Below are 21,057 nucleotides of genomic sequence, written 5' to 3'. Positions count from 1 at the left end.
TGTTTGTCTCTTGGCATGTGAGAAACTCGAACACAAGGGTGAGGGATCCCAAGGTGTGTTCAAAGATTGTAAAGGATTTACAAGGATAGTGGAAAATCTCAAGTGAGTTACTTGAGGACTGGACGTAGGCATGAGAAGTGGCTGAACCAGTATAAATCGAGTTTGTAATTCTCTCTTCCCTTATCTCGTTTATTTATTGCAACTTACTTTGTCTTGCACATTTAAGGGACATTGTTAAATTGATTGTTGCTTCTTCTTCTACATTCTAAATCTATCACATATCATTTAAAAGAGGATTAAAAAGTTGGTAGTCGGGAAATTTTTTAAGACTTAATTCACCCCTCCCCCCCCTCTCTTAAGTTATTGAGGTCACTTGTCCAACAAATCGAAACAGATTCTGGATAGTGATTTTACTATGGAAGAGGTGGAAGCGACTCTACACAAAATGCACCCTTGAAAGTCCCAAGGTCTCGACTGCACCCTGACCCTCTTCTTTCAGAAATTTTGGAGCTAAGTTGGGAGTGATGTTACTAGCTAAATATTCTCAACCATGAGGTAGATCCAACTAAGCTCAACAAGGCATACATTGCGTTGATACCCAAGATAAAGTCTCCAACCCATCCTAGTGAGTATTGGCCAATTAGTTTATGTAATGTAAGATTATTACAAAAACTACTACAAATTGTCTCGAATTGATTTTACTGAACATTGTTTTGGATCAACAAAGTGCCTTTGTCCCAGGTCATCTTATCATGAACAATGCGTTGGTTTCTTTTGAAGGTTTCCATTACATGAATCACAAATAGGCTGGAAAGAAGGGATCCATGGCCCTCATACTCGACATGTCCAAGGCGTCTCATAGAGTTGAGTGGTTGTTCTTGGAAAAATTCTCACCAAAATGGGGTTCCCTCTAAAGTGATGTGACTTGATCTTAAGGTGTATCTCTTAAGTATCTTTTGCTGTCTTGGTAAACGGCTTCCCCAGTAAGGAGTTCAAATCGCATCATAGTTTGAGGTAAGGAAACCCTCTGTCTCCTTACTTGATTATTTTGTGCCTAGAAGCATTCTCGTCCTCATTTCCAAATCTATGGAAAACAACATGTTACATGGTATTAAGGTTTATCCAAAGTCCCCCTTTGACTCTCATTTATTTTTGTCAATGACATTATTATTTTTGCTCGCACCTCTCACCAAGAAACTCTTTAGATCTTGGCCATCATTGAGGCCTATGAGATAGCATCAAGATAGAGAATTAACATGCAGAAATCATATATCTCCTTTAGCCAAACTGTATCAACACAAAGAATTGATGATCTAGAAATGTTGTTGAAGATCAAGGTTGCTAGATATCATGGACAGTACCTGGGTCTCTCGGCTCTTATTGGAAGATCGAAATCTCAAGTTTTCCAATTTTTCTGGGAGAGGGTGTGGAAAAAGCTTAAAGGGTGGAAATAGAGGGTTTTATCTAGAGTAGGGAGGGAAGCCTTAATCAAATAAGTTGTCCAAGCATTCCCAACGTATGTGATGAGCTGTTTTAGACTTCAAAATTCTTTGTGTAGGCAATTAGAGAGTTTGATGGCGAAGTTCTTTTAGGGTGGAGAATCAGATGCTAGGGAATTACACAAGATGAGTTAGGACTGCATCTGTGAGCCTAAATCGTTGGGAGGGCTAGGCTTTAGACGAATGAAGAAGTTCAACAAGTCATTGTTGGCCAAGCAAATGTGGAGACTTATTACCAATGAAGAGAGCCTAGCTACTCAAGTTTTGAGAGCAAGATACTTTCCCTGGGGTTCTCCTTTGGATGCCCAAAAGGCTCACAGGCCCAGCTACACATGGAGCAACATCTTTTCTTCCAAAGACCTTATTGACAATGGTGTTGTGTGGAGAATTGGTAATGGGGATTCGGTCTGTGTATGGAGTGATAGTTGGATCCTAAACAATGACAAAGCCAAATTTCAATTGCATTCTAATAAAAAATTTGATCCTTTTCTTCTGGTTTATGATCTTATAGACCATGATAGAAGGAGATGGGACATCCAAGTTATCAATTTTGTGTTCCCCAACTAGTTAAAAAAAGAATCCTCAGCGTCCCTCTTCAAAGTGCTCACTACCTTGATCGCTTGATTTGGAAACACTCTGCAGATGAAGCTTTCTCTATCAAAACAAGCTATTTCCAAGCTACACACCCCAGTGGCCCTCACATCCCTTCTTCTAGCCTTATTTCGGGGGACTACTGGAAGAAGTTTTGGAAGATCAAGCTAGTTCCTAACAGCTTGGCCTGAAGAGCGTGTAGAAACATCCTCCCCGTGATGAAAAACTTGGCTGCTATGGGGTTGAATGTTGATACAATGTGTCCAAGGTGCAGGGAATGAGAAGAAACCGTTAGCCATGTCATCCTTTACTGTATCGAGGTAAAAACAAGTTTGGCTAGCCTCATCTATAGTGAGAGATAGTAGGTGAATGAAGACTCATCGTTTTTGGACTTGTTCTACTCATGGCTGAATATTGGTGATTGGGATTTTCTAAGCAGAATTTGTGAATTGTTGTGGACACTTTGGTATGCTAGGAACCAGTGGGTTTTTCAAAAATTCAAAATTCCCCTTCCTGTTTTGTTGGCAAAAGCCTAGGCTCTAGCACTACCTACCATGTCTCAACCTCTACCTTCTGAGGCCTGCAACCTCCGATGGAAAAAACCGCAGATGTACTGCATCAAGGAGAATTTTGATGCTTCTGTTGTGCAGGATAAAGGTCTAGGTATTGGAGTTGTTTATAGAGACCACCAGGGGGAGTTCTAGCAACGACTTCTCTCCTTATTTCCTTTGTATATGAGTCCCACATTGCTGAAGCAGTTGCTTTTTAATGGACCATAAAAACAACAACTCATCTCTGTCTAACCAACATTCTTTTTGAAAATGACAGCCAAAGAGTTGTACAATAATGGATAGCTAGGCACAAAGAAAACTTTCTTATTTTGGTGAGTTAATTCAGGATTGTGTTTTGTTATCATGTCCTGCTATAGTTAGATCACTTTCTTACTCTCATAGATCCACAAATAGAGTTGCTTATCAGCTTACTCGAATAACTTTTGTAGTTAAGGAAGCTTACTGGATAAAGGAAGCCCCTTCATAAATCCAATCTTCGACTTTGGATGATGTAAGGGCTCTGCCCATGTTTCCTTGAATGCAAAGTCTATTCTCAAAAAAAAAAAAAGATCCCATCCAATGCCATCCTACATTTCACACAAATAAAATTTAGGTTTTCCCGTAAATATATTTCATTAAATTTAAATCCTGCAACACATTCTCTCTTGACTTAAGACTGATAAATTTAATTAAACACTTACAGTAAATTTTAAGAAATTAAAAAAAATTATAAATCGCTTTCCTAAATTATTTAATTAATTGTTCTAGTTTTTCTAACCACATGTAATAAAATAATTTAAATTTGAATAAATAAATTTGCTAAAATCTAATTTAAGTTATTCTCATATCCGGTTGGCTTCGCGGTGGACCTTCCCTATCTGATGAGTCATTCTTGGAACCAATAAATAAATAATTACACAAAATAATGGCAGTTATAATATCACCAACTATAGAAGAATAACGCAAACCCAATAACAGAGGAGGGAATCGATTCTGAAGCCCCACACGCCATTTATTATTCATATAAAAACTTGTTTTCCTTCTTCATTTCTCGCTCGCACCTTTGCCTTTTCTCTCTCTCTCTCTCGTTCGTGTTCTTCGTCGCAAATTCAAAGGAGGATCTCTCTTGCGTTTTCTCTAGGTATGCAAATATTTATTTATTATTTATATTATATGATGATATATGTTCTTAGCATACGCGCGTTTTGGATATGTTCGTGTTTTGCGTTTTGATCTGAGCCGAGTTGTGGTTTCGATCTCTGTTGTTAGGTTTTCGCTATGGCGTCGAAGCGAATTTTGAAGGAGCTTAAGGATTTGCAGAAGGATCCTCCAACATCTTGCAGTGCCGGTATAATTTTTTTTTTTCTATTTTGTTGTGCATCTTTTTGTGAATTTTGTTTCTACGGTTTTGGTTGAGATTTGTTTCGATCGGTTGTGCCGGATGTCGTTTGTAGATTAGAACAGTGCTTGTTTGATTCTGTGTTGTAGTGATTTCATGAGGCTTGCCTGAGCTGCAAATTCTTTGCGACGTCATGATTCTGAAGGAGAAATAATTGTGGGTTTTTTGTGGAATATTGAATTTTATTTTCTATGGACAAAAAATGTTTAGGGAAATGTGCAATTCTAAGCATATTTTGTTTCAATTGTTTTAAGGTGGGAATAGATACATATTCCTCAACCTCTCCTTATGCATGTTTCTAAGTGTATTCATGATTCAATGTTTTGTTTCCTGGCCATGCATCTGGTGGCTTCTCTATCTATTTTATGACAAGATTATGCAATAATGGAAGTTGCAGCTGCTGTAGTTGTAAATTTATATACTATTGTTGGAGTGTGGCCCAAACCTTTATATGTGATGGTGGGTATTTTAAGGAAAAAAAACATGGTTATGTTCTTTTTATGTTTGTCATTAAGTTCTCAAATCAAATAATGACACGAGGATTTTACTTTCCAACATTATATTTTTTGGAGAAAAAGGGAACAGAGGGTAAAGTTTTCATTTTCTAATAAATTTTCTTTAATTTAATAATTATAAAACAAAAGAAATAAAATTATAGATTGACGTTATTGTTCTAATCTTTTGTTTATTTTTATGAACATTATATAAATCTTAATTTAAACATAAAAAAACTGTTCTCCTTTCTCCTTTGCTCTAAAACATTACTCCTAAATACCCCAAGTATCCACATGTTATTGTTTTGTTTGAGAGCTTGATGGTAAGGATATGCATAACTTGATTTAAGTTTTGTCGTATTTTAAGTGTTGTCTGTTCTCACTCTTGTTTCCTACTTTGGATCTCTGACTAATTTATTTCTGGGAACCCTGTTGTATGTTTTGTATGTTGGTTGAAGAGGATTAAACTAATTTATCTGATATTGGTACTTAAGAGCAAGATTAATAGTACTATTCTAGTGTTTGGATGTTAAAAGTTGCATAAAATTGTTAGAAACTAATATTTTCACCTATTCATTTCTCAAAAGTGACAATTTACTAATTAACATGATGGGACAATATGTTGCACTATCATTTTAGGAATTTATACACCCTATTTATGTCTGCATTTATAAAAGAAAATTTGTGCTTATGTCATGCTTTGTTGTTTGTTTCAAAACATTGCAGGTCCTGTTGTTGCTGAAGATATGTTCCATTGGCAAGCTACAATTATGGGTCCTCCAGACAGTCCCTATGCAGGAGGTGTTTTCCTAGTGACCATTCATTTCCCTCCAGATTATCCCTTTAAGCCACCCAAGGTCTGTATATCGATTAGGTGTCTATTAATGTAGCAATTAATACCTTAACTATCTTCATTTCTTTATAAGTTTATTTTGTTGTAGTGCATTTTCCCTTAGTTTGTTGGAATTGATTGTCTTTTAAAACTCCCATTTCCAAAAAATGATAAAAATTTAGGCATGGCTTTTTTCTTTATGAAGAGAAAAGGTTTAGTACTATAAGTGTGTGGGTCTATTGAAAAGTTTAATTAGTACCGAAATCATTTTGTATATTTGAACATGTATATGTAGTATGCTGTCATGAGCACTATATAACTCTCAACTGTTCTCGGGTGTGTACTTACGTAAGGTGATGGATCTTTCAGGTTGCATTCAGGACAAAGGTTTTCCACCCAAATATAAATAGCAATGGAAGCATTTGCCTTGATATATTGAAGGAGCAGTGGAGCCCTGCTCTAACCATTTCCAAGGTTTGTTCATTTCTCAGATAGTTAGACTAGCCTTTGTTTCTTAAAATATTATTCTTTAAAGTGCCATCTATCTCTGAAGTTTGAACTAAGATGTAGCAGTTCCTTAGACTCTGTCAAATGGTATTTACCAAACATTGTATTCATCACCATGACTAGTCACTGATATTAAACTTGGTCACTGAACTTTGTTGAATTACATGATTAGTTCAACTAATTAGTCACTTCTTGAAAAGGTAGACTGGATCTTTAAGTTTTAAAAGGCTATAACACAAGTATGTATCATATTAGTCTAACCATGATAGAGTTAGTGATAGTTAAATATATACTTTTTAATATCAATTAATAAATTTAATAGATATTAAAATATCTCTTAAAAAAATTATAGATATTAATACATTGATGAAATATTATAATGTTATATAGTTTAACCATTAACATTATTTAAGAGATTTTTAAAATTTAACAACCAGAAGAAATCAAATTTATACAAAATAGGTAAACACACCAAAAATTGAGGTGGCACGGTGGTCAAGCTGGACTTGTTAGAGGACCTGCCTTCAGATCCTGAGTTTGACTCCTTATGAGATTAGTCAGATCACCTTTGATTAAAACCGGTTGAACCAAGGCAGCCCTTGTTTGACTGGTAGCTAGAATATCTTGACCTGTCTAGCAGGTGACATGGTGCATGGACAAACTGGTTCAATTTGTCAATCCAGTGCAGGTTTCCCAACACTAGTATTAGTCTATATATAATGTTCTTGTGTCTATATATAAAGCTTGGTTGTTTTCATTGTTGAAGTTGTACTGGCTGATTTGCATGAAGTTCGTATTGATGTGATCAATTTTGAACTAATCCCATGCAGGGGGTTTAGTTGAGTCCAAAATATCTTCGTTAAAACATGTATTTTGGCATCATTGCTTACTTTGTTTATACATGTCTTTGGCATAAATAGGTGTTGCTCTCAATTTGTTCCCTATTGACGGATCCAAATCCTGATGATCCTTTGGTCCCTGAAATTGCACACATGTACAAGACAGATAGGAACAAGTACGAGTCAAATGCAAGAAGCTGGACCCAGAAATATGCCATGGGCTAATTGACATATATAGAATGAGGGAGAGCGATTGTTTAGGCCTAACAACCTTTGTATGAATATTTGTGGTCTTCGATTAAGGCCCCTCCAGTTGAAGATGAATGGGGAAATATTTCTTCTGTTGTTTGTATTGCACAATGCAAATGCTACTTTTAAAACAGTGAAATGTAGCTCAATTAAAAGTTTGTCAAAATTTTAACCTTGTATTGACGTTGTCGCATATTTAGAGAAGGTTTGGTTTGCTCTATTATCATGCTTTAGTTAATAATTATGATTTGTGAAGTACCGATCTATTAATATTATATAAAGAATTTTGTAAAAATGTACAACCATTTTATTCAACGTTTCTTAACAAAATATTGAAAATAAAATGAAAGACAGAAATTATAACCTCTTTGTTAATTATGGATTTATTTATTTATAAGAGGATTGAAGAGTAGTATCCTTCTCACATTCTTAAGGTAATCACAATAGCTAAAACCTATGATAAAATAAAATGACCTTTGAGATTGAAACATTGATGGTGGGATTCTAGGAAAAAAAAAATGGTTGATCTTGTGTTCTATTCTATCTCTTTCGGTGAAATAGGCTACTCAATATAGAAAGAATGTAGTCGATGGTATTTCATGGTTGGTAGTGAGCGCTATATTGGGTTTTGGAAGGGACCCTTTTATTCCTAGTTTTGGACCTCTAGTTCAGCATGCTTGCAGTAATAATAATGATGTTTCCTTATAGCAGGAGAACATGAATGTTTCTCTCTTTGCTTATCATGGTGTTTAGCGTTGTGAAGTCCTCCAAAAAAAAGGCTTCTTTAACAGTCATGCACGTATGCATTTGGAAAAGCACCTAGTTATTTTGCAAATGATGTTCGCCCCGAAGAAGTATTCTTCTATTGGAGGATTTATGTTAAAGTAAGGTTGCTTGAGTTATTTTTCTAGTATTATTTCTTCTAATGCTAAACAGCAACTCGTTATACTAAATTGGTATGTAGAAACCTTGTTACTTCTAGTTGCCTCCAAGGGTACACTTTTAGTGTGGATTCTCTTATTAGTAGGGCATTTCTTCTCATGGTTATTCGAAGCATAATGTTGATGGCTTAGACCGTGGTTCATAAGGTTATGCTGCCTGTGGTGTGTCTATTGCCAAGAGATTAGAGTTTTGTGTGTAACCTTGGTGTTTGTCTTGATAAATTATTAGATGATTTAAGATTATTATAGTCGTTACTAATATTTATATGTCAATAATTAAGTATTATTAATTATTTTTCGTAGATTGAAAATTTGTAATATATATCACGTAAAAATTGATTGGTACTATCAACGTGTTATAATTTCAAATTACCTAATAATTTCTCATTTGTACATTGATAAAACAGGATTTGGTGGGTTTGCTTCATTACTTACAACTGTTTTAAATTGAACCCTCAAACTTCTTTTACGGTATAATTGGGTAGTCCTCATGAAGCATGTCTTTAGAGAGGGAAATGGAAGTGCAAATGTCAGTTTTTATTTTACGGGAGGATTGTAGTTGGGTTGCTTTCCCTCGCATTATGATTGACCAATTGCTTCCTGCAACCCCCCCTTTTGCTTCTTGCATCCCTTAGAGGACAATAATTCCCTTCTTGTTACCCAGCACCCCACTCCCCACTGAACTCTAATGCGCACTCCATTGTGACAGTGACAACCCTTTTCACCTTCCTCTTTGTTGTGCGCCATCACTCCCCATTCCTCAACACTTGGTAAAAAATCCTGTTGAAGTGCAAGGAGAGCCATGATACCCTCATTTTCTTATTACGGAACCGTCATTCCAGAATAGCTATTCCGAAATGTGAACAATCATATTTTAGAATAGGTATTCCGAAATATAACTTTCATATTCCGAAATAGTTATTCTGAAATTAGGTGTGGAACTTTCTTTCCTTATGACTTTTCCCTTTACCCTGGTCACTCAGTCTTGTGACACCCACACATCGATCCCAGGAAGCTGAAATTCCCTTTCCTCTAACACCTCCTACGGAAGCCAACAGATCTTCCTCGCCACCACCCTCCCTAACACCTACCAAGGCCACCACAACTTCACCATTTAGTCTCCCTTCCTCTTCGGTAATGTCATCCCCATCATGTCATTTGTGATGAGCTCTTTGCAGTAGGATTAGAGCCTGACACCATTATGGTCAATGAGATGGAAAGTGATATCATTGGAGTTGGGGCTCCACCAACTCTTGCTGAGTTGCAGTGTTGATGTGTAGGCAATGGAAGTGACCAATCATCAGGTTTTGCTATGCTGCATCAATGTACGCTTGGAGTGTGTTTGTGCGGGGGGGTGTTCACGGTGACGAGATGGAGGCTAAGTGGTCTAACAACACTAGAAATAGTTTTGATGAGAAGTGTTTGTTGATGGCGGGAACGACGACAGGTCGGAGGGGAGGGAGTTAGTGGTGGTGCAGGGTGCCTGTTGAGGGGCATTTGTGTCCATTCGGGCTTTTTGACGGTACATAAAGTAAAAGCCTTATCATTGAAATTTAGTGTTGGCCTTAAACCCCGTTCAGTGTCTACGTATATAAAAACAGACACATATGAATTGTGTATGTGTGTGTTATCACTTTTTTGTCAGCAAATGCCTCCAAATTGGTTCCCATATGAAATGGCTAAGCTTCAAAAACTCTAATATCTACAACTTAGAATCTAATGAATGAACTTTGGGTAGAGTTGTGAATTTTGGACCGAAATGGCTTGACCCATGACGTCACCTTATTTTTGTTTTTAGGTTGGGTTGGGTCAATTTAATTACGAATTAGTTTTGTTTAATCAAACCTTCTATGAGCGGGGAAAATAGGGAAGTTTCTATACAAACTCTTCCTTTATACTAATACACTCCCTTTTATCAATTTTTACCCAAATTACCATGCAAAACACACTCCCCCGATTTAACTATTTTCTGGAGAGAAAAAAAAAAACTCTCCACCTCCCACATAAGTCCTCCAAAAAACACACTCCCCTCATTTTTTCTCTTCCAAACACTCCATTCTTAACCTTGCACCGTGACACAAATCAAACTCTAAAACCCGATTGAATCAAATAACGTCTCTACCAAATTAGTTTACCCAAAGAATAACCACTGCACAAAATTGAATTCTTTCAAATAAACAACATCCGGCCAAAGGATACTGTAACATTGACATAATTTGTTTGCGTATAAGCTTCTTCTTCAGTGTCGTTCTTAAATTCTTTATTATGCTGATAAGGTCGAGTTAAGTATATTTTATATATGTGCTGCAGGAGGTACTTGGGTCATAAGCATCCGCCCAAATGCAAAGAAGTTGAACATGTTATTCACGAACAAAAATAATAGGACGTGGGAGAAATTTGCTTCTTGACTTCGAACTTTCTAGGTAGGCATTATAGGAGAACAAAATGAGTTGAGGCTCGACAGTGGTGAGTTTAACGAGAATTCATCCTCTAGTATATGTCAAAACTCATCAAAGTTAGAGTTGAAGTATTATAACTCATTCCAAGCTCCAAAGTCGAGATCATGTTGTTGTGGTTCACATCGAAGTTAATAAAGATTGGTTTCTTCTCAGCCGCTAGGCGCGCGTGTGAGCGCACTGACAGTGAAGTGGATTAGGAAGGTATGGTTGAAGGGATTGCGTCCTTGTTGTCGTTGAAAAGAATTATACTAGAGGGAGAGGAGGGAGTGTGTTAGTGTGGCGTAGACTAGGGATAAAAAGTGAGAAGGGAAGTGCCTCAGTATAAAAAGGGACTGAAAATAAGAATTGCCTCGTAGGCTTAGCTTATGGGCTCTACTTTTTAAGAAAAAAAGTTAACTTATTATCTTTTTATCATGATATTAATAAGAAATAGTTCTCATCTCAAGCCACAATTAGTCTTTGCCAAAATCGTAAACTCATATAAGATTATTTCTTAACAATATCATTTTCATCAAAAAATATAAATAATAAAATATTAATTTTTTTATTATATATTAATACTTATGTAAAATAATCATTTTGTTAACATATTATATAATTTTAATGACTAATGATAATATTGTCATAAATTAGAATTAATAGATTGAATATAACTATTTAATAGATAGTACATTCATGAGTCACCACTTAGGAATTCATCACATAAAAAATGAGTTTAATATAATAAATAGAAATTTCGAAATCATATTACAAAAAGTGTAAGATAACATAAAAAAAAAACATAGGATCACACCAATTTTCTCAAAGTATTGTCAAATATTTCATGTACAAGTTTTGGCTTTTTTTTCTCCGATGGTTCAAAGTTCTCATATGTTTAGTAGGTAATTTGTAATTGTAAAACGCTTTACTAAAAAAACCACCAATCCGCTTCCATGTTAATTGTACTATTATTCATATTTATAACCATTAAAAAAGTAATGAAATTTGAAAACAAAATGTTAAACTACAGCTTTTATTATCTATCTAAAATTTTCATACTTTTTATTTAATGTAAAGGCAACTATCACAAATGGGGATTGAATTCTGATTTTATACATTTTAAAATCTTTTTTCACTTAAAACAAAGTTTTCATCTGATAAAACTTTGTAAAGAGCATATTATAGATTTTTCAAAAAAACTATTAGATGATGTAAAAATGTTTTTAGAAAACACGAGATATCTATTTAAATCTAAAAACAAATTCACACCCTTTGGTTAGATAAAACTTAAAGGAAAGCAAGAAAGATCAAATGCAAAAAGTTTTATACTGGTTCATCTCTACCATTGAGAGTACGTCCAATTCTTGGAAAATCATCAAATTTCACTAACTTCACACAAGTTACAAGTATTGTTTAGTATCACTTTTTACTCTTACACAATCAAGCTCTACATCAAGCTTGACAAAACTTAGTATTCTTTATTTTACCAAATCATTGTTGGCTCTAAACAAATCAAATGATTTGTTGTTTGAGATTGTTCACTAACTAAACTATGAATGTCTTAGAGAAAAATATACAATCAACTCTCTTTCATCATTTTCTCTCAATATATTCAAAGTGATTTGAGGGCTTTTGAACTTTACAACAATATACAAAAAACTTTTTACAGAAAAAAAATGAAAGAATAAAAGCATGTATGATTTGTATCTTCTTCTTCAAAGCTTCTAGTATATATAGTCTTCATCTTCAAGTGTTCGTTGTCTCACAATGATTGGATTATTTACTTAATCTTCTCTTATGATAATGGATGTTGGGAGCATTTAATTATTGCATTAAATGCATGCCTCTTCTTCATTCAGAGAATCTTCTCTTATCAGTTATCTTGTTGAGCACTTCAACATAATTCACTTTTCACTTGTCAGAACAAGTCTGCAAAGTAGAGCACATCTTTTGATGATGATGAATACTTTTAGATCTTGGATTTCATATAGTCTTCATAGGGTTTTCTTATATCTAAGGAGAATATTTTTGTAAAGAGAATATCAGATATAAAGAATTAAATGTTCTTGTTAAATGTCTCATCAGATCACTTAAACTTTCTACCATCTAGAGCATCAAATGCATAATAACATATCATAATCTGATGATGCATTAGACGTTACTTTTATCATTATATTTATATCTAATCAAAATAATTAGAAGTTTTAATTCATCTTAAGTTATAAACTAAATTTTCACTTAATAAATAACATATTAATTACTGCCACATATGATATACCCTTATTTGATAAGATATTGATTTAGTGTGGTTATTAAGTTTTCTTTTTGGGATATTACAATGACATTAAAAAGGAGAAATTTATTCTATGGACCATCATTTTGCATACATTATTTTAAAGCTTAATGAGGTTTTTCTTACCTGAAAAATAAACCATTTTCAAATTACTACTTATCATTCATTTTTTTTCAACTAAGTACTTGAAAAATTGTTATTTTTCAATTTATTACATGACGTTAGTCCCATTTTGTTAAGTGATGATGTGACATACAGAATGTCACATCATCACACCTTACCATTGACACATCATTGTCACGTTATCACCTTCAATGATGTGTCAATGATATGTTAGTGATTAGGCTTGATAATGTGACACTCCGTCTGTCACGTCATCACTTTACGAGGGAGGATTAACAATAGGTAGTAAATTGAAATAATTTTTTTAGGTAATTATTTGATAAAAAAATAAATTTTTAGGTAATAATATGAAAACAACCTACTTTTCAAATATGAAAAACATATTTAAGTCAATCGAAAAATAATTTTTAGTTAAAAATGATAAGGAAGAGTTTTATCAAAAAAAAAAATTTAACTTCTGAAAATGATAAATGATAAATTTTATTATTTTATTGAAAATAAAAATAAAAATGGTAACCGTAAATTTAAGTTATGTTTAAAAGAAAATCTTATAAGTCAATAAGAAAAAATCGTTTCTCAAATACTTTTATTTTATCAAATAAATTCGTAAACTTGTCAAAAAACTAAAAAATAATTAAAATAATTTGATGAACATATATATAATTTACTTTTATATAGACTTAAGAAACGTTATCATATTTATTATTTTAAGATAATTTCTCATTCAAAACAAGAAATAAATTAAATTAATAAGATATTTTTTATGGATAGGAATAAAAAAATACTATTTGAAATTTACAATAACTCACATATCAATTTATCATGTTTAACCAATTGAACTATATTAATATGATAATATTAAAGGTGAAATTAAAGAGTTAAGATGAATACATTTAATATTTGAACAAAGCTAAAAGAGAACACAATAAGATTAAATGGTGAGATATATATTTTGGGTCCAAAGAATAGTGAAGGAAGACATAACATGTTGTACGCGTACATTGATCATAAACCGCAAAGCACCAATTATATATAAAGTATTACATCATCACTCCTATTCATTGGCACATCATTGCCACATCATTGGAGGTGATGACATGGCAATGAGGTGTTAGTGATAAGGTGTGATGACATGACACTCTATCTGTCACGTCATCACTTAATGGAAGGGGACTAACAACAAGTAGTAAATTGAAACAATTTTTTTTTCAGGTACTTGGTTGAAAAATAATGAATGTTATGTAGTAATTTGAAAACAGTCTATATTACATGGACCTCTACTGGACCTATATTCTTCCAATTTTAGCAAAAAATCATAAAAAATAGTCATGTGCCAATATACTATTCAACTTCCACTCTTATGCAGGTGTCTATAATTTTGTTCTATAATATTTTTTTAAAAAAGATCACAAATAAAATGCCATTAGTGTTTCACAGTTTTCATTAAGAAGAAAAATCATACGAATGTAGTCACTACTAAAAAATAGTTTTTTACGACGCACATTTTAAGATGATTTTTGTAAATAATAGGAAATCTATGATGACATTTTTATAAAAACCGTCTTAAAAACTGAGTGTCCAAGATGGTTTTGTTAAAACCGTCTTAAAAAATAAGTGTTCAAAGATGACAAAGGTAGAGCCATCAAATTGAAATGTCAACTAGGGTTAAGAGCGCATTCTCCTTCTGCTTCGTCGCCACATTCGCCTTCTCCTTCATCGCTACATTTGCCTTCAATTTATTGTACTTTGCCATCGCATTCAATATCTCGCAGATGATCTCCTCGGGCCCTTTCCACAACGCCTTCCTCTCCCTCCTTCAACGCTAGGTAGAGCCTTCCGTCAATATCTTTTTGCAGCTCTTCCTTCTTCGATTTCACCGCCTCCATCGCCGCCTCCTCCTCTCTCACATCGCCATTCCTGTTTGGAACCTCATCCACGGTTTTCAGCAGAAATGACATCGTCTCAAGCAACCTATCGGTCCAGTCTGAGTACTAGTGACTCTTGGCTCTCTCTTTCTCCCAATAAGTCCATAGAGTTGCAATTGCGAGTGCAGGAGGAGGAGCGTGGAATGCGCCAAGTGCGGAGAAACCAACAAAGAAGCAGAATAATGCGCACATGAGGTCTTTCGAGAAAATGTTGTCGTTCTAGGAAGGTGTGGGTGTGGGTGTGGACTTTGCGGCGAAGGTGAGTGGTGGAGTGATGGTGATAGGAGTGAGTGAGAGTGGGGTTCGTGGTGTTCGGTGGGGGTTGTTGGAGATGAATGTTTGGTTTGGAATGGGGTGAATGGAAGTGAAAAGTGGATGCTAGGGGAAATGAAGTGGTGAGTGAAGTGGAGAAGTAGCCATGGTTGAGTTTAGAGAAGAGGAGTGAAGGAGGAAGAGATAGACATTGAAATTGAAGTGGAGTAAGTTTTCCTAGCATAATTTTCAACAACTATTTTATTTTTTGTTTCTTCTGTGATAAATTCTAATAACAAGCATTAGATCTAACTAGAATGAGTGTTGCATAGATAAAGTGGTTGGATAATGGCTTCCTAGCTAAAGTTTTGGGAAAAATTGACTTTGACATTCCATGATCAAAGTTTTTTTTATTTTTGTGCATTGAAAAATTAGTTTCTCTAAGATGTGATTTAATGAGGATGATGTTGTATTATTTTATTCTCTAAAATGGTAATGTGATCTAATTTGACACTTGTTTTTAAGTATTTTTCTCACAATTATGTGGTCCTATTTACCATGGCAACAACTCTTGTCTTTCTAGCAAGCTCTTTTGTCTCAACTTGATCAACAGCAACCAACACAGTAAGAAATGAAGCAATCTTTGCATTTCTATTTTCACATGAGTTTTCTTTTTTACTCCCTAAAAAGAAACAATAACATTAGTTTATTACTGCTAACTAGGCAATTAATATTTATAAGAGAGACCACATGCATAACTGTGGAAAAGTTACTAAACACATAGTTGCCTTATAAATTACTATAGATAGCATTAATCATAGTACATGTTAATTGTTAAAGGTAACAGATTGTGTATTTTTAGGCATCAACCTTCATTACCATTTCACCAGGTGAAGGCTACTACAAATTTTGATTATGAAGGAGGTAGGTACACATGTAAGGTGTTTTTTTCCCCATTTGATAGTTATACTCAGTTTTCATATCATGAAACAAAATGAATCATCTTCTATTCTCCTATCTAAGCTAACCACCCAAATAATTATTCAAATAACTTCTCTTAACCAGCTTAAACAAGTGGAGGCACTGGTATGCAAGAGAACTCTACTTTCTTTTTATTGTTTGTTTAGTACTAGAAACTATGCTCAATTAGTCTTGTTAGGAGTAATTTTTGTGTCTATCGTTTGGCAATTCAAATTGCTTGACTATCATGTAAGATCATCTGCTAATACTTGATTTAGTTTGAATTATAATTTTTGAATTTGTTGAAGATTATAATGTGATTAGGTTTCCTCTTGCACTTGTTCTTTGCATTTGTGATCAGCTGGAACCATTGCACTATTACCATGTTTTATGGTTTACATTTGGCATGTGAAGTAGCAAGTTTTGATTGCATACAAAATGTATCTTAGGATTCAGTTGTAGTCACTTGCATCTATGATTTGGATTAAGTAATAAAAGAAAATGAGTGTTCCCTAATTGTTATATCCCAAGATAGTTCCCTCTGACATTCAAGACTCAGAAACTTGAAGTTCTCAGCATGTAGTTTATGCCAACTGAATACCAGTAGAGCATTGCTCCCAATGGAGGACAAGAACATTGGATGATCCAGCATTTGTCCCGTGTACGTACTATTATACTGGAATATATAAAATTTTGGGAATTTTCCATAAAAAGTTCAGATGTCCTAGAGCATCCAGGTTTAACCGTACGATCCACGTTTATTTATTTTTGACTTGTTAATACCTCTATGGATTGATATTTTGGGTCCTTAATTATTCTTTTGAATAATAAAACAATGCAATCTTTTTCTTATCATGCAGAGTGAAGTTGATAATAGAAACTAGAAACCTTTGGCCAAATGTCATTGAATATGCTGAAAAAAATGTTAGAACCCCAAATCCATTTCCTGCCATATTCATCTTGCTTGGAAGATTCTGCATAAAGTAGTTCCTCTTAGTGCAAAGCTAGTTAAGAGTGGGATATGATGTTTTCTGTCCAAGATGTAGTATTAAAGCTAAAATCCTTACTCATGCATTTAGACTGCGTTTGGGTTAATCAAGTGTGGTTTCCTTCACCTCTAGTATTTCTATAATTGTTTGTGCATCAGCATATGCAATGAATGCAACACTAATAATATATGCAACACTGATTTTTTTTTCAACTATTGGTCTTAAGAGAGGAGAATATAAGGTAAATTATCTGAATAATGCAGAAATAATTGATATGGGAGTTGTGGCTGCAAATAATTGATGTTGTGGTGGCTGCATATCTTTTGAATGCTACTCTTGTTGTTCTAGAGTTGGATCATACATCTTTCAGGAAGGACACAAGGTCTATTGTCTTGCCCTTGCAAATCATATATGATATTTTTATTGGTCATTGTCTCTTAATTTGTGTGCAATTTTTGCAACCACTTTTCTGAACTATTTGATAAGAGTGGTTTATAACATTTCTCCATAATGACGTGAGAATTGTAAAAGAGCTTCCGAAAATGGGAGGGATCTTTGTGGCTCCATATATGGTGCGTGTTCCAAGGAAATGCACCCCCAAGTGCTATGAGAATCGTGTTTTACCTATGTTGGTCAAGAAGTGTGTAAGTCTTCACATCCTCAGATAAAAAATATTTGCATGCATTCCACCAATTAAAATTTGGACTTTTCGTCCCCTGTTTTGATTGTAACTAGTTGGGTAACTCATGTAGTAACTACTCATTAAGGATGTTGTATGTGTTTTTGCTTTGTTTTTCTTTTATAGAACTTAATCTTGCCAAACTTATAACTCCTTAAATGCACTTAGTAGTATAATTTTTTCAAATTGTTAGTTTTGGGTACTTTTTCTCTTACGAACGGAAATCTTTTGTTATTTTTTGGTATATAAAAAGTTCAGGGGAGAAAATATTCCTATTCTTTTCTATTTTATATTTATGATCAACTAGTGCATGTTTGGTTATATTTTATATTTTAATATTAGAAACTAATTTCCTTTTTCTTAAAAAAATTAGGAAGACTCAAATAAATTTTTGTTTTTTTTAAAATAATTTAATTCAAACATGCGGACTTTTTTAGTGAAGGTTGCATGAATTTTATGGTTAAGCAAAAATAGTTAATTTTCTTCATATTATGGTATTCTAAATTAACTTGCACAAGTGTTGGATTGATCAAACCTTTGCTTTCTAGTTCCTTTTCTCTATAGCTATGATTACTAAATTTGTTACTTCCTTTTTATGTAATTGGAATTCATTGTGACTTTGACACTGGATGAGGCCATAAAGACCACTAATGATGCAGTTTTGCTAGCTATTAAGACTCTCTCTGTTCTAAAATTTGTAAGTTTAATTTTCTTGTATACTTCTGGCTTTTAGTTTGTAAAACTATTCTATGCTTATTGATTCAAAAGTTTTGCAACTGTCCAAGACTTTCTAACTTTCTTCAATATTAAATATATGCATAATCTATGATATAATATTGTTTCACAAATTTATATATATACACACACATACATATAAAAATAATGTTTATGATTTAAATTTTTAATTTGTTAATGAATATCAACAAATTATTTTGAGTTACTGGCATAGAATTTTGAATGTTTATGGATTTCATTACAATCATTTTATATGTAAAAGAAATATGTTTTATATTAGTAAAATGATCTCTTTATTTTTTTAAAACAGTCTTAGAATCCTCCTTTTAAAAAAAAACAAACATTCTAAGACGATTTCCATGTATAAACCGTCTTAAAATCCTCTATTATTTATATTATTTTTATAAAAAAAAATACATTCTAAGACGATTTTCAAGTTAAAATCGTCTTAGAATAGTAATCAAATGTTGAATTGAACCAAGTCCTCCATAAGTTGCAACACCCAAATTTGTTGAAGTAATTTCCTAGTTAGGGCCATATGTATAGAAACTGCATAAAATAGTACAAAAAAATTTGACAAACTTATATAAGGTGGTTAAAAATATGTCATTCATCAAACAAAGAAAATAAATAATGAGTCTATGGGGTTTAAGAAAATATTTGAAAAATATTGTTCTTATTCTGTGGTGGAGAGATCCTACAAATTGCAACACTAATGAGGGATAAAGGAGCACCAATTCTTGGAAGCGAAACCCCTCTAGTTTAGATATAGTATCATTGTAAGCAACACAATTTTCTTTTTGTCAGACAAAGCAGGCTGCAATTTTGAGGCCACTTGCATAAGCCATGAAAAAAGTGTTTAAATGTATCCCATATCGAAAAAGTTTGACAATGTAGTGTGAACAACTAGCTATAAAACATAAGCAAATAACATTGGGTAACATACTTACCTGGATGTATCCCATATTTTGTGCATGTTTCACATACAATGTCACGAAAAACAAATCTACTCCTTCTTCCATGTTTGTTGTTTTGATTGCAGAAGTAACTTGTGTATTTTCACATACTCATGAAATTTTTCTTTTTTTATCCATAGGAATACAAATGGAAAATTATCAAAATCAAATTTAAAATTTATTCTCTTAGTTTTAATTAAACCATGATTCGTATAGGTTTTAATGTCTTAGAATATATATTTGTCTCACTTAGGCATTCTATGCTTAAGTCTTTGACATAGACATCCCCTTCTACTTCATAATTTGCATTGTAACTTAATGTTTCTGGTTTGGCATTTGTGAACACTTTTCTCTCATATTTAAGTTCTTTTCTCATTTCTAATTGGTCACCAAGAACATACTTTATAGCCAACCCAACCTGATGGTGCTCAATATGCTGAAAATGACTTCCAAACTAGCATTTTGTATTGCATAAAGGTCAAACTGCATAATTTCATTCCCTAACTTGGTTGTTTCTGGTTTTGTATGTTTAGATACATTCACACCACTTCTAGGCTCAATTAGCATCAACAATTAAGCCTCTAAAACTGATTGCTAACCAATTATGCACTAAAGAACCTAAAAGACCAAAAATCACCTCCAAATGAACCTTTTCTCTAACAATTTATCCCAAATCCGCATAATTTGCATATCAAATGTGATTACTCTAGTTTTTGTGTCTTCGCATTCCTTTCCATTGATAACAAATCATGCACCCAAAATACCTAATTTTAACAAGAGAGTCCGCACTTGGAGGCTTGGTTGGGGCAGGAGAATCTTGCTCTTTATCACTCCTGAATTTGTTTTCATCTAAAAAACTGAGAGCAACAAGTTTCTCTCCCATAGTTGGCTCATTTAAATCAACATCATGAAGGATTCCATCTACAACCTCACCTTGATCCACATCTGATTCCGGTATAAGAAGAAATATAAAAAAAATACTTCTCAGAATAATGATAGGACTCAATTCATCTACCCTAACAGTAAATATTTACATGCTTTAACATTAAATATACTTTCAAGTAAAATAGTTTATCTAGTAGCAAGGCTAATTGATATGCAAACTGAGAAGGGATAATATAAAAGAAGCAAGACAGGTGCAACATCAAATAACTATGAATTAGATTTGTCGTCTTAAGCAAGAATTCTACAAGAATACATATTCTAACTTTTAGGAATTGATTTCCTCATATATTAAAAGGAAATTTCATATATGAACAGAAAAAGTTTGTACTGGCTATTGGGAGTTCATCAATATTTTATTCAACAACACAAAAATTATACCTACACCTAAGTAAAGAGCATTTTTTTTTAAAATGCAAGTTATCAAGTACCAGGAAAACTAATCATTTCAAAATGGGATTAAAAGACACAAAAATTGAAAACATTATATGATTCTTACTAAAGTCGAGTGTGTTGTGATTCAGAGATGAGGATCAGAAATTGCTTGTCTTTTCTTTGCTATTTTGGTTTCCATGGAAACTGCTTCTCTGAGCTAAACTCTCCTTTGCAAAAAGGGAGTGATATGGGAAAGAACGAGGGTTTAGGATTTAGTAACTAAAACACATATTATCTTCACATTTGCTTTCACAGGTTTTGGGGCTGCGATCAACAAAGAGCATAAGATCTCTTGGAAGAGAGGTTCCACCATGCGACTACCTTTACTCGAGAAGAAGACGTTGTCATTGACTTGAGAAGAAGTAATTGAGAGAATGTGAACAAGGTTTGGGGATTTTGACAAAGAGGATGTGAAGTTTAGGAATTTC

General features: G+C 33.5%; 1 protein-coding gene across 1 annotated transcript; it reads left to right on the top strand.

Annotated features, from left to right (window-relative positions):
- Positions 1 to 3,694: 3,694 nt before the first annotated feature.
- Positions 3,695 to 7,123, top strand: LOC100499891 (uncharacterized). The gene is given in 5 exon segments (NM_001250581.2): positions 3,695 to 3,782; positions 3,911 to 3,989; positions 5,261 to 5,391; positions 5,736 to 5,840; positions 6,794 to 7,123. Coding segments are annotated over 4 exon segments (450 nt in total). The 5' UTR covers positions 3,695 to 3,782; positions 3,911 to 3,919; the 3' UTR covers positions 6,938 to 7,123.
- Positions 7,124 to 21,057: the final 13,934 nt, after the last annotated feature.

Source organism: Glycine max, chromosome 13 (assembly GCF_000004515.6).
Source record: "Glycine max cultivar Williams 82 chromosome 13, Glycine_max_v4.0, whole genome shotgun sequence".
Taxonomy (NCBI): Eukaryota; Viridiplantae; Streptophyta; class Magnoliopsida; order Fabales; family Fabaceae; genus Glycine; species Glycine max.
This window is presented reverse-complemented; position numbering and strand designations above follow the sequence as displayed.